Source organism: Spodoptera frugiperda, chromosome 23 (assembly GCF_023101765.2).
Source record: "Spodoptera frugiperda isolate SF20-4 chromosome 23, AGI-APGP_CSIRO_Sfru_2.0, whole genome shotgun sequence".
NCBI classification, from domain to species: domain Eukaryota; kingdom Metazoa; phylum Arthropoda; class Insecta; order Lepidoptera; family Noctuidae; genus Spodoptera; species Spodoptera frugiperda.
This window is the reverse complement of record NC_064234.1, coordinates 3657282-3669710: the sequence shown is the minus strand read 5'-3', so window position 1 is coordinate 3669710 and position 12429 is coordinate 3657282. Positions and strand designations below refer to the sequence as shown.

The window sequence follows — 12429 nt, the reverse complement described above, 5'->3', positions numbered from 1 at the left end:
ACGCTGGTCTCATACTACTTCGAGCCCGACTTGCCTTTGGAGCCATACCTGGCGCATATAAAAAGCTTAACACAATATGCTGGTTTGAGAAACCTCATCGTGGGTGGAGATGCCAATGCCAAGAGTACCTGGTGGGGTAGCCCCAATGAAGACAAGAGAGGTGAGCAGTGGAGTAGTACCTTGGACGAGTTGGATTTGCAGATCCTCAACCGGGGTGACTGCCCGACCTTCGATACCATCAGGGGAGGAGTCAGGTACAGCAGCCACGTGGACGTAACGGCCTGCTCCACTGACCTGCTGAACCTAGTCAACGGATGGCACGTGCGGGAGAACCTCACGAGTTCCGACCACAACGGCGTGGTGTTTGAGATCAGTCTGAAAAAGTCGACTGGCACCGACATACAAAGAACCACTAGGATTTATAACAGTCGAAAAGCCAAATGGAGCCAGTTTCGTGAGAAGCTGACCCAAATCATGACAGAAAAACAATTAAATGAAGAAAATATTAAAACTTTAAACAGCATTGAGGAAATAGACAATGAAATAAATAAATACACAAAAGCCATCACTTCAGTATGTTCGGAAACCATGCCAATAAAGAAGACGACAAAGAGACTCACCATTCCGTGGTGGACTGAGGAGCTCGCCGAGATGAAGAAGCGCGTAGCCACCAGCAGACGCAGGATCAGGAACGCAGCGCCGGTGCGGAGAGCGTTGGTCGTCAGCCTGTACCTGGAACAAAAAGAAAATTATATGAAGGCGGTCAAAAATGCACAGACGGAGAGCTGGAAGGAGTTTTGCGGGAAGCAGAGCAGGGAGGGGGTCTGGGAGGGAATCTACCGGGTAATGAGGATGACAGAAAAACGAGAAGAAGATGTGCTCCTGCACAAAGAAGATCAAGTCCTGGATGCGGGGGCTCGGTGGAACTACTGGCCGAGACTTTTTACCCGGAGGATCGCGAGGACGACGACGACTCAGACCATTGCCGAACTCGACAACTGGCAAAATTAGTAAACGCGTGTGGTGATGGTGAGCAGCATGACCCACCGTTTACCTTAAGCGAGCTCCAGAGGTCGATATCGTCGTTCAACCCGAAGAAAGCACCGGGAGCCGACGGCTTCACCGCAGACATTTGCTCTCGAGCTATAAACTGCAACCCTGGCTACTTCTTGTCACTCATAAATCGATGCTTGGCCTACCACCACTTCCCGAAAACCTGGAAGGAGGCAACGGTGGTTGTGCTGAGAAAGCCAGGCAAAGACAAATATACCGTACCCAAGTCTTACAGGCCGATTGGGCTCCTGCCTGTCTTGGGAAAAGTATTTGAAAAGATGCTAGTTGCTCGTCTCAAATTCCACCTATTGCCGAGGATTAGTACTCGCCAATACGGATTCATGCCCCAAAGAAGCACTGAGGACTCCCTCTTCACCTTAGTGAAGAATATCCGCGCCAAGCTGCAGAGTAAGAAAATTATCGTTCTTGTGTCGTTGGATATAGAGGGAGCCTTCGACAGCGCATGGTGGCCGGCGATCAAAGTCCGTTTGGCAGAGGAAAAGTGTCCGATCAACTTGAGGCGAGTAATAGATAGCTACCTGAGTGACAGGGAGGTAATAGTCAGGTATGCGGGAGCGGAGAATAGACGCAAAACCTCGAAAGGGTGTGTCCAAGGCTCAATTGGTGGTCCCATCCTGTGGAACCTTCTTCTAGACCCGCTCTTGAAGCAGCTGGAGGCTAGAGGCGATTACTGCCAAGCCTTCGCGGACGATGTGGTGATGCTATTCGACGGTGGCACAGCCTTGGAGATAGAGCAACAGGCCAATGCCGCTCTCGAGCATGTGCGTGCGTGGGGTGTCAAAAATAAGCTCAAATTTGCGCCACACAAAACCAGTGCCATGGTCATTACACGCAAGCTAAAGTATGACACTCCTCGCCTGACCATGGGCGGGATCGACATTGGCATGTCGAAGGAAGTGAAGATACTGGGACTGACGATAGACGCAGGCCTCACCTTCAACTCTCACGTTGCCGGCGCATGTAAAAAAGCAATTGCTATTTACAAGCACCTTGCCAGATCTGCACGTGTGAGTTGGGGACTGCACCCAGAGGTCGTGCGTTCGATCTACACCGCCGCCGTCGAACCTATAGTGCTGTACGCCGCGAGTGTATGGGCGCCAGCCGTGAACAAACTGGGGATAAGAAAACAGCTGAACGTGGTACAAAGAGGCTTCGCTCAGAAGCTCTGCAGAGCCCATCGCACGGTCTCCCTGCACTCGGCCCTCTTGCTGGCGGGGATACTTCCCCTCGATCTTCGAGTGCGTGAAGCTGCTTCACTGTACGAAGCAAAGAGGGGGTTGCCCCATTCAGCATTAGGGGATCGGGACATAGAAACAATGACAAGTGCGATAGACTTCCCCCACCCAGCCGAACAGACAACTATAGAGTTCAGTAACCTGGTAGACGAGGAACAATATAATAACCACGCCTTTAACTACGACGTGAGAATCTTCACGGACGGCAGCAAGATCGAGGGCAAAGTCGGCGCGGCGCTATCTTTGTGGGATAGTGCCACCGAAATTAAGTCGAAAAAACTTGTACTGCCGTCCTACTGCACCGTCTACCAGGCAGAACTGTTGGCACTACAGAGAGCAGCCGGGGAGGCGCTCAACAGCGAAAAAACCACGTTCGGCATATTCAGTGACTCGATGGCGGCGCTGCAAACTGTCGCCAACCCTACCTCCCCCCATCCTCTGGCAGTGGAAACAAGAAATGCCCTCCGCCACTGCGCCTCCCAGAATAAAAGAGTCTCCTTGTTCTGGATAAAAGCCCACGCAGGTTTGGAGGGAAATGAAAGGGCCGACTACCTGGCGAAGGAAGCAGCGCTGCGATCGAAGAGGAGGCCGGACTATGACCGATGCCCCGTCTCATTCGTCAAAGGGAGAATCCGTATGGACACGATCAGCGAGTGGGACGCGAGGTATAAATCCGGTGACACCGCCTCAATCACCAAGATATTCTTCCCCAGTGCGGCCGCGGCGTATAGCACTGTAAGGAAAATTGAAACCAGCAGCATCACCACCCAGCTGTTCACCGGGCACGGTGGATTCTCCGAATACTTGTATCGTTTCAAGCTTCGGGGAATCCATCGTGTGTCTGCGACTCCGCCGTGGAGGAGACTGTCCCGCACGTGATATTCGCATGTCCGGTGTACGCGCGTGCTAGACATGAGGTCGAGCAGCGCCTAGAAGGAGAAAAGTTTAGTCCACAAGACATTCACAAGCATATTAAGAAGGCCAAGACGAGAAATGTAGTACTTGATTTCTGTAAACATGTAATCAGTCAAGTAACAGCAAAAAACAAAACATAGCAATAAACTATGTAGTTAAGAAATATTCTGATTGTGATAACAAATAATTATAATATACTCAAATAACACTAGTAATTTAATATCAATTGTTAAGAAAGAACTACTTTGTTACTTACTCTGCACTTTGTAAAGAAAGAAATGTTAAAAATGTTATTTATGTAAACACAGGCCTTGACCATGTCAGGGGTTTCGGAAACAGCAGGAGGGTTAACCTGACCTAACCTGACCTGACCTGACCTAACCTGACCTAACCTGACCTGACCTGACCTAACCTGACCTGACCTGACCTAACCTGACCTGACCTGACCTAACCTGACCTGACCTGACCTAACCTGACCTGACCTGACCTAACCTGACCTGACCTGACCTAACCTGACCTGACCTGACCTGACCTGACCTGACCTGACCTGACCTGACCTGACCTGACCTGACCTGACCTGACCTGACCTAACCTGACCTAACCTGACCTAACCTGACCTAACCGTGATATTGACGTGTCCAGTGTACGCACGTGCCAGACATGAGGTTGAACAGCGCCTGGAAGGGGAAAAGTTTAGTCCACAAGACATTCATATAAAAAAGGCTAATCCAAGAAATGTAAAGTACTTGACTTCTGTAAACATGTCATCAATCAAATAATAGCAAAAAACAAAACAGCAAATATATAGGTACTTAAGATACTGATAGTGATATCAAATAATTATAATATAGTCTGTCAACTAATACTAGTAATAATATATGTTGTACTTGTTAAGAAATAAACTACTTTGTAAAGTAAGAAATGTTAAAAAAAAGTCTGTGTATACACTGGAACACTACGCTAACGCCTTTTCTCGCCTATCGGTACAGTCAGGCCTCAGGCCTCCTATTGAGGTCGTAGATCGGCTGCCGCTTCACGGCGCTGACAATTGGCACGTCTACGGCGGGCGGGAAAAGATCTTGATTTCCTCTCCCTTTCAGATTCCTAACCTAACCTATCATTGTGCTATTTTTGAAATTTCTATAATATACCACAACTAGGCTCACTCCCTATTACATGGGACTCACATAGCGCTTATAGCCCTACGGCTTTTTAAAACAAAAGCTGCTTGATATATGAATATGAATACAACACTTGCCTGCTCCCTCTTTATTGTTGCAGGTATTATTTTGTCGATGTGTAGCACGGCGCTGGAAACACGGGAATTGATATTTCGGCACTTAAAGTGATAAAGAATAACTGTGGAGCAATTAACTCAGAAACACAGACTTTTGAGTTTCGATTATTCACTTCTGATTGCTAAACGTTGAGATGATGTGAGATGATTCTGATTGTCGTAGGAAATATGCTACATTTCGAATGAAACTTCGTTTTTCATTGTGTCAAAGTCAAGTTCAATTAAGTTTAAGTACCTACCTTTATCAACAACTGATAATGCGAGCAGGAATAAACATGAAAACAATTAAGTAATGGTCGTATAAATTTATTTATGCTAGAATATTTGCAGACGCTGAATCAAGAAAATGACTGGAAGCTACTGGCGGTGATAGCGGGCGCACGACGCGCGGTGCTCGTGGTTGTAGCTCATTACGTAGCACCAATGCTTCCGACTCCAGTTCGAGTGGCGGCTCGTCCCCCGAGCTGGCGCCCGGCGGCCTGGCGCCTGGCGACCTGGCGCCCGGCGACCTGGCGCCCGGACGCCGGCGACGCCGCACACGCCGCCGACGGGGCCGCGTCGGGCGGTCTGCGTCTTCCTCCATAGGGACTGCAGAGTACTGATCCAGCATGAGCAACGCCCGGCGTTTGGTTTCCTCGAGGTCCTCCTTAATTTCCGGCAGCGACGCGTCGGGCTCGACGGCGACCTTTTCCTTCACAGAATCCACTTCGTCCAGGACAGTCTTTTCAAGTTCGTCGTTCATAGGAATCACTCTGTAACAGTAAATTAATTATAAGTGTTAAGTCAAGGACGGAGAACCGCAAGAAGTGAGGGAGTATGGTACCCACTCGACCAGATCGTCCCGCTCGAGCAGCGCAAGCGACTCGCGCGGATGCAGCAGATGTCCGCGACACAGCAGATGGAAGGCGCGCGGCAGCTGGTACCGCGCGCGCAGACGGCGCTGCAGCCAGTGCACGCGGCGCCGCGGGAGGGCGCTGACGTATGCGCGCGCGCGGTGGTCGCTGTGCACGCGCCGCATGCACACACTGATGCGGAAGCGCGGCTCATCAGCTGAGGACATGCTGTCAGACTCGGACTCGCTATCTTTGTTGTTCACCATTCTACACAAAAATTGATAAACTCCTATATAGCTTCCAAGTAGTTTCAGCACTAGATCTACTGTATGTTGTGGCTCGGGGCATTTTTTATTTAACTATTCAAAATACTGAGAAGAATTTATACCCGACAATACTATTTTCTGTAGCTTGACATAAATATTGATTTGAATATAAGCACTTCTTTTCAAAATTTTAACTTGATTAATATTCTCCTAAAACTTGCTTGTTTCAGAAAACTCCAAAAGAACTTGAACTTTAGATCCAAAAATCTTTGGACACTCACATGGGGATTTTTGTTACTTTATTCCCAAGAGTAGACTGGTTCTTTCCTAACTTGTATAATTTCAATTTTCTACTTTAACGGGGCTGTTTAAATACTAGAGCATAGTTTATATCATGTTTATACTTCAGTTTGAAAATTAGAGGTTACTTTAAATTACATCTAATTTATGGGAACTTTTGATACTTTATTCCTAATGGTGATCCCAGTTTCTACAAATATTTGAGTATCTTACGGTTATACTTATACTTGTTAGTACTTACCTGTTTTGAGCTTCCGTGCGATCAACTACAACATCAACCTTTCAATTGCGGCGTTGACTTTGACTTGGTACTAGTTGGTACCACTATCACTGCTGCAGCGGCTTGCCTGTTCAGTCCAGTCAATTGATGTTTATTTATATGGTCTGCGCAATGGGCATCTAATCAGTTCTGTCCAGTCTTACAGTATAATATATCACATTTACAGCCTATAATTGGCCTCTGCTGGCCAAGCAGGTTTGAGCATTAATCACCATGCTTTGCTTACTCAATGCAGGTTGGTGCAGAGTATAATATATATATTTTAGTCAGCAATAAACTGTTCTAAGCTCTAGAGTTTACCAGGGAATAAAACAAGGTACTTCCAATCCCAGTTTACTGTCATTCAGTCATTAATTCATTAGACTGTCACTTGTCACTGTCATTCACATTCAAATAATTCAAATAGATTGTGGTCATAGACGTCTGTCTATGGATAAAGTATTCTGTGCCCGATGTTTTACCAATAAAGGAACATCAATAGTTCTATAGATATAGTATCTATGAAAAATCAATAAAAGAGAATTAAATAGATAGAAATTAATGACATTCAGAAATTCAGATGTCTGACCATAGACAATACAATGTTTGGAATTGTGACTCTGTGCCGTGTGCTCAGATATGACAGTTGTTTGGGGAATATATTTTTGTAGTTTGTAGTCTATACATCGATTTGATTTGATTGATGTTACTCAAATTCGTTCGTTATACTATTAAGTTTCTTTTATTATAGTCGCGTTAGTTGTGATTAGGTAGTAGGCTATAGCGTCGATATTTGTTATTCCCATTATACACGTTTAAACAATCAGCAGTTAAACCACGTTCCTAAGCAGCACCCAGATGTTGAACTATGGTTTACGAAAATTGCGAGTACAAGATTTGAGCTTGCGGAACAGGACAGCTTAGCTATAGGTTCATCAAGTGTGAAAGCCGGGGTGAGAGGGACATGTCTAACGTGGAGAACGTGTGCCCGCAAGTGCTGCGCGGAGTGGCGCGGGAGCTGCGGCGGCTCGCAGCCAGTCCGCCCGCGGGCATCAAGCTCGTGCTGCGCGACGACGACCTGACCGATGTAGTGGCCCACATGGAGGGCCCCGGTAAGTGTTCCATAACACTATGCTCACTCTGTATGACCACATATATACTGCTTATATGGCATCATCGAAATGGACGACTAACTGCAACACAAAATACAGTAGGAACTCACCCTTTTTATTTCATTAAGAGTACAAAATACAACCAAATGTAATACCCAGTTTCCTTTAGTTACCCCTAAGATGACCCACTAAACCATATTACCTAGTAGTTCAGGTACTTGTGTGTTACTTATACTGACACCACAGGGGATCAATCCCGGCTCAGCAGCTTGTGTCAGTCACACATTATAAGTTCAGTTTGACCAGTTTTAGTTTGATGATGTATATTGTGTCATAGTTTTATATATTGTGTCATGATACAGAAAATCAACAATTGATATATAATTATAATCTAAACATAAAAATGTATAAAATAAAGTTTTGAGTATTTCTTGTCTACTTGATATTATTTGAATATTTAATATTTTAACCGTCAACAATTCAATGTGTTTATACATGCAGTTGTGCCTCTCTCTATCTGAGTACTGATATCACACATTTAGCCGTAGATTTCAGTAATGCTTCCGTCATTTACCCATGCTACCTATACTTACAAAATGTGTCACATTTCATTTGCTCTAGATGTAGGTATTCGAGGGTTTTTCTTTCCTGGATATTCACTAACTGCCTTCTATTTTAGATATTGTGTAGTTTTGGAAATGTTTTACTTTTGTAAATGGAAACTTTAAAACATGAAAGAAACTAAATGTAATAATTATTTGGTGTAAAAAGCCAGATTACAATGTAAATGCTATTAATTATCTGAAATAAAGTCTAATTAATGTATATGGAACCCGAACTATAAGCCTCTCTTTCAGGTTAAGAATGCACTGACCTATTTAGAATAGAATAATATTAAATATATGTACCTAAACAACGTGATGTTCAAACAAACTAGATGTATATCAAACTTGATGATAAATCGTAATGATATTCTCCAACCCTCACAATAAGGTATTAGTTACCTTTACAAAGCACAATATGAGATTTCATCCTCAGTATTGTTGCATCTTCCTCCCCCTATTACTATTCGAAAGATCTCAATAACCTCTGTGTCTAGTGTAGGAACACTAATAGCAGTTTCGTTTATTGATAATATTGTATTAAATAACTATTATTTATTAATTAGTCTCTTAATGACAAAAGCACTAAAACAATTAATGAAGTGAAGTGAAATAAATTTGGTAACAAATTAATCTGAACAATTTAATAATTATTAGACCAATAACTGGCAAAGAACTATGACCATAGTATGACAGATGCAACTAAATCTTCATTAAACTTTTATTTTATTTTATTAATTTTAAGAAAACTTACAGCTAATACATCTTTTAGTTATTTGACAATAAGTAAAATAAGGCCAATTACAAGTTTCCACTTATAAATGATACAAGATAGGTATAGCCAACACAATGGAATGCGCTTACGGTACACCCTGAAAAAATACAAATGTACAAAGATATTCAAAATTTATAAAATTAATAAGTTACTACTCAAAAATATGCAACAAAATCTATTCTTTAATTGAAAGGACTTCTTTAATTGAAGGTTGTAAACAAATCCAGCTCGGTATTCTGACACGCTGCATTAAAAGTTCTGCAAGCTCGCAACATAAAAGAGTTCTGCCTATAGGCCGTTTTAACAATTGGTACATTAAGGAGATGTGGTCGCCGCCGAAACACAGACGGTACACGAAGTCCAATCCCGCCCATCAGTTCAGGGACATCAATAGATCCGTTTACTAAACTAAACAAAAAAGTAAGATCCGCGATTCTTCTCCGCTCAAATTTTATTGAATGTACGTATTGTTGGGAAATCTGTGGTTATTTAGCAAACCAGTCGTCGCAGTATCTACATTAGAGGACTTGAATCATACAGTTTGATTTACAAGTTAGACAAAAATTACCTAGTAACTAATAATATTGTAATTATACGGATTCTAATGTTGTAAAAATATAATTGAATAACAATCAAAATTTGACATGAATTGCAGCGGGCACGCCCTACGCGGGTGGCACATTCCGCGTGCGCCTGGTACTGGGGCGCGAGTTCCCGACCGCGCCCCCGCGCGCCTACTTCCTCACCAAGCTGTTCCACCCCAACGTGGCGCCCGACTCGGGCGAGGTGTGCGTCAACACGCTGAAGCGCGACTGGCGCCCCGAGCTGGGCCTGGAGCACGCGCTGCTCGCCGTCAAGTGTCTGCTCATCGCGCCCAACGCGGAGTCCGCGCTCAACGCCGAGGCGGCCGCGCTCCTGCGGGACCGCTACGACGACTACTTCGCGCGCGCCAAGCTGCTCACAGACATCCACGCGCGCGCGCCGCAGCCCGCGCCGCCGCGTCGCCGGGTCAGTCTATTGCCAGCTTTGCATAGTCCACGCGCACGGACGAAACTTAGGTTCCATAAAAATGTGCTACCTTTATAACTATGTCCAGAATAGTGTTTGCCGCTAAATGCCATTTTGATTAGCCCTCGAAAACTAGCACGAACTGTGGTCAATCTGTCGGGCACATCTGTTGCCCTGTAGGTACCCGTAAATATATTATCCTGTTCCAATATAGGTTTGTGGCGATTTAGAAGTTTTTTAAACCTTGAACAAAATAGAGAGAAAGCTTATGGGTTATTATGATGTATGGCTAAACTGTAATGTAATAACATCCAACCTGTCACACCTAATAGACACGATGCGTTAGTGCTTCGTGTGAGCAGCGACAATATTCTGCGTTCAGCTGTTCTTATGTCACCAAATAATGCGTACGCGTTGACGGAATTGGAACATGGTGTACCCTCGATGGACTAACGCAGCATCATCGGTTAGGTTACTTATTCCTATACCTATTTCATCGGATGAGAATCGAGCTTCTTCTTTGATGGTTGTTCGTGTGGTTACAGGAGGGCGGCGACGCATCGGACGGCAGCGCGGCGAGCGGCGCGGCCGCGGACGGCGACAGCGGGCCGCAGGCCAAGCGCGAGCGGCGCGCGACGGGCGCGGGCGCGGGCCGGGCGGCGCGCCGGGTACTCAAGCGATTATGAGGCACCACCTCGCTACCTCGTGGCCGCTGACTGGCCGCGGACTGGCTGCGGACTGGCTGCGGACTGGCTGCTGACTGGCGGCCGACTGTCTACTGACTGGCCGCCGTCTGGCCGCAGACGGGCCGCGATATTATTGTGCGATTTGTTAGTCTGTCATTTCGACGCGATTGAATTTGACAAAATTCGTATTTCATTTTAATAAACAAATATCAAACATATTTCGACTTCTATGGTAGGACTTGCAAAATACATTTTGTTCATAATACATCATTAATATTACATTATTTAATTTTTTGCATCGTCAGTACAGAAATTACGGCCCATTTTTGTAATAAGTAGTTATAGTTGTAATTATGGTATTCCTATTGCTTTAGACTTTAATTAATATAATAGTGACAATTATGATTTCGTTTTTTTTTTATAATCCTCATCTTCTGACTGATTGCACCAGCTTACTTAGGTACCTTAAATATCTATCTATACATAGGGTGACTGGTAATTAGTGACCGACATTTAAACGCTCATGTTTTCAAACAACTTTCTTGAAGAAAGTTTTTGTATACTCGTTAGTTTTATTTTTATCACAATAAGGGCGAGTCTACATCTCCACGTCACGTCGTCGTCAACGTGGAACGGTGCGGTAACGTGGCACGGTACGTTGCCGCGTCGTTCTAGTGTACGATAGGTACGGTAACGTCGCCGTAGGACGTCGCGTCACGTCGTTGCAAGCCGACGTATCTCGATGCTCTCGCTCATTTAATGCTTCAATGTTAATGTTTTTTTAACAATAGCAGAACCAAAATACTGTACTGTATGAACAATGTGCGGTCCATATCTCGAACGAGACTGACGCATGTTAGTAAAGAATGTACCAGAATTTTACAAGGCACGGCGACGTGGAACGTTTCTGCGTCGTGACGTTCATTTTAACGTTACGCTAACGTACATTTGCACGTCACAGCATGTCACGTGACGTGATGTGGACACGCCCTAACAAAACAACAAAATGTTGGGTTATGAAATTACTACGCTCGCGCGTGCTGATGAAGTTTTGTTATTATGAAAAAAATAGGAAGTTGTTTGTAATCATGAGTACAATCACGTGTTTAAATATCGGTCACTAATTACGAGTCACCTTAATATAGAGGGTGTCGTTTTGAAGCCGAGAAACATTCAAGGAGGTAACTCGGCAATCGATTCTCAGTCCAAATCAATAAAAAAAAAATTAGACCATTCTTTACGCCTGTCACATTTCGAACATTATGTAATTAGCTTAAAACGCGGCATTACACACACAAACTCAAACACGTATTTGATATTATTACCAATTCGTGATGCAAAAACCTTGGACCGCTTTTTACGAAAATTGCGTGGACGTAGGAGTATAAAATTTTACACTTATAGTTTATGTACCTATTGACCAGAAACCTAATATTTTAAAAATCATGCATTTATAACTAGTACAGTTTTGTTGTGGTTTCAAAACTAAACCTAAATACAATTGGCAGTTCTCTCAGTGTCTAGTATCTTGATCGTATTTGACAATACGTCAAAATCGATAGACATTGCGATGATATTCTGACGTCTCATATGAATAGGATTTATAAAAGAGTTTGTTTGAGTTTGAGTTAAATAAAAAAATTATCCTTGAACGTATGTAAAGTTATTGTAAATTAAATCGTATCCATGGTTGAATTTCGACCACTAGGCGACCACTAGTTAGGTACCAATTCTCTAAAAACCTTTGGTATTTTTAACGTAGGTAACTAGTGATGTGAAATACTGCAGAGCAGATACCTAAATTATATTTATTATACGCCGATTTGAATTTGCCGTCATTTGTGCAGTGAAGTGTTAACCCTAAAAAAAACATTTATGACTAGCTGTGACATGTATAGGGTTATTGTTGGAGCGTTACACGATAGAACAATGTGTCTTCATTATTAAAGAATATTTCAAAGACATTTCCAGGTCGTGTACTCTCTCGTTTTGGTGATCAAAATTATCCTCCTAGATCGTGTGATTTAACACCATTAACTTTTATTTATTTGAAATCACATGGATCTA

At 43.8% G+C, this 12429-nt stretch overlaps 2 protein-coding genes across 2 annotated transcripts; one reads left to right on the top strand and one right to left on the bottom strand.

Annotated features, from left to right (window-relative positions):
- Nucleotides 1–4811: 4811 nt before the first annotated feature.
- Nucleotides 4812–6640, bottom strand: LOC126912187 (uncharacterized). The gene is made up of 3 exons (XM_050703161.1): nt 6162–6640; nt 5349–5621; nt 4812–5273 (listed from the first exon to the last, which is right to left on the bottom strand). Exons 2-3 carry the CDS (start codon nt 5618–5620, stop codon nt 4832–4834), a joined length of 714 nt encoding a protein of 237 aa, XP_050559118.1. The 5' UTR covers nt 5621; nt 6162–6640; the 3' UTR covers nt 4812–4831.
- Nucleotides 6641–6808: 168 nt separating this feature from the next.
- Nucleotides 6809–10764, top strand: LOC126912188 (ubiquitin-conjugating enzyme E2 S). Its single transcript, XM_050703162.1, has 3 exons — nt 6809–7291; nt 9324–9676; nt 10222–10764. Exons 1-3 carry the CDS (start codon nt 7144–7146, stop codon nt 10360–10362), a joined length of 642 nt encoding a protein of 213 aa, XP_050559119.1. The 5' UTR covers nt 6809–7143; the 3' UTR covers nt 10363–10764.
- The last annotated feature ends 1665 nt before the right edge of the window (nt 10765–12429 follow it).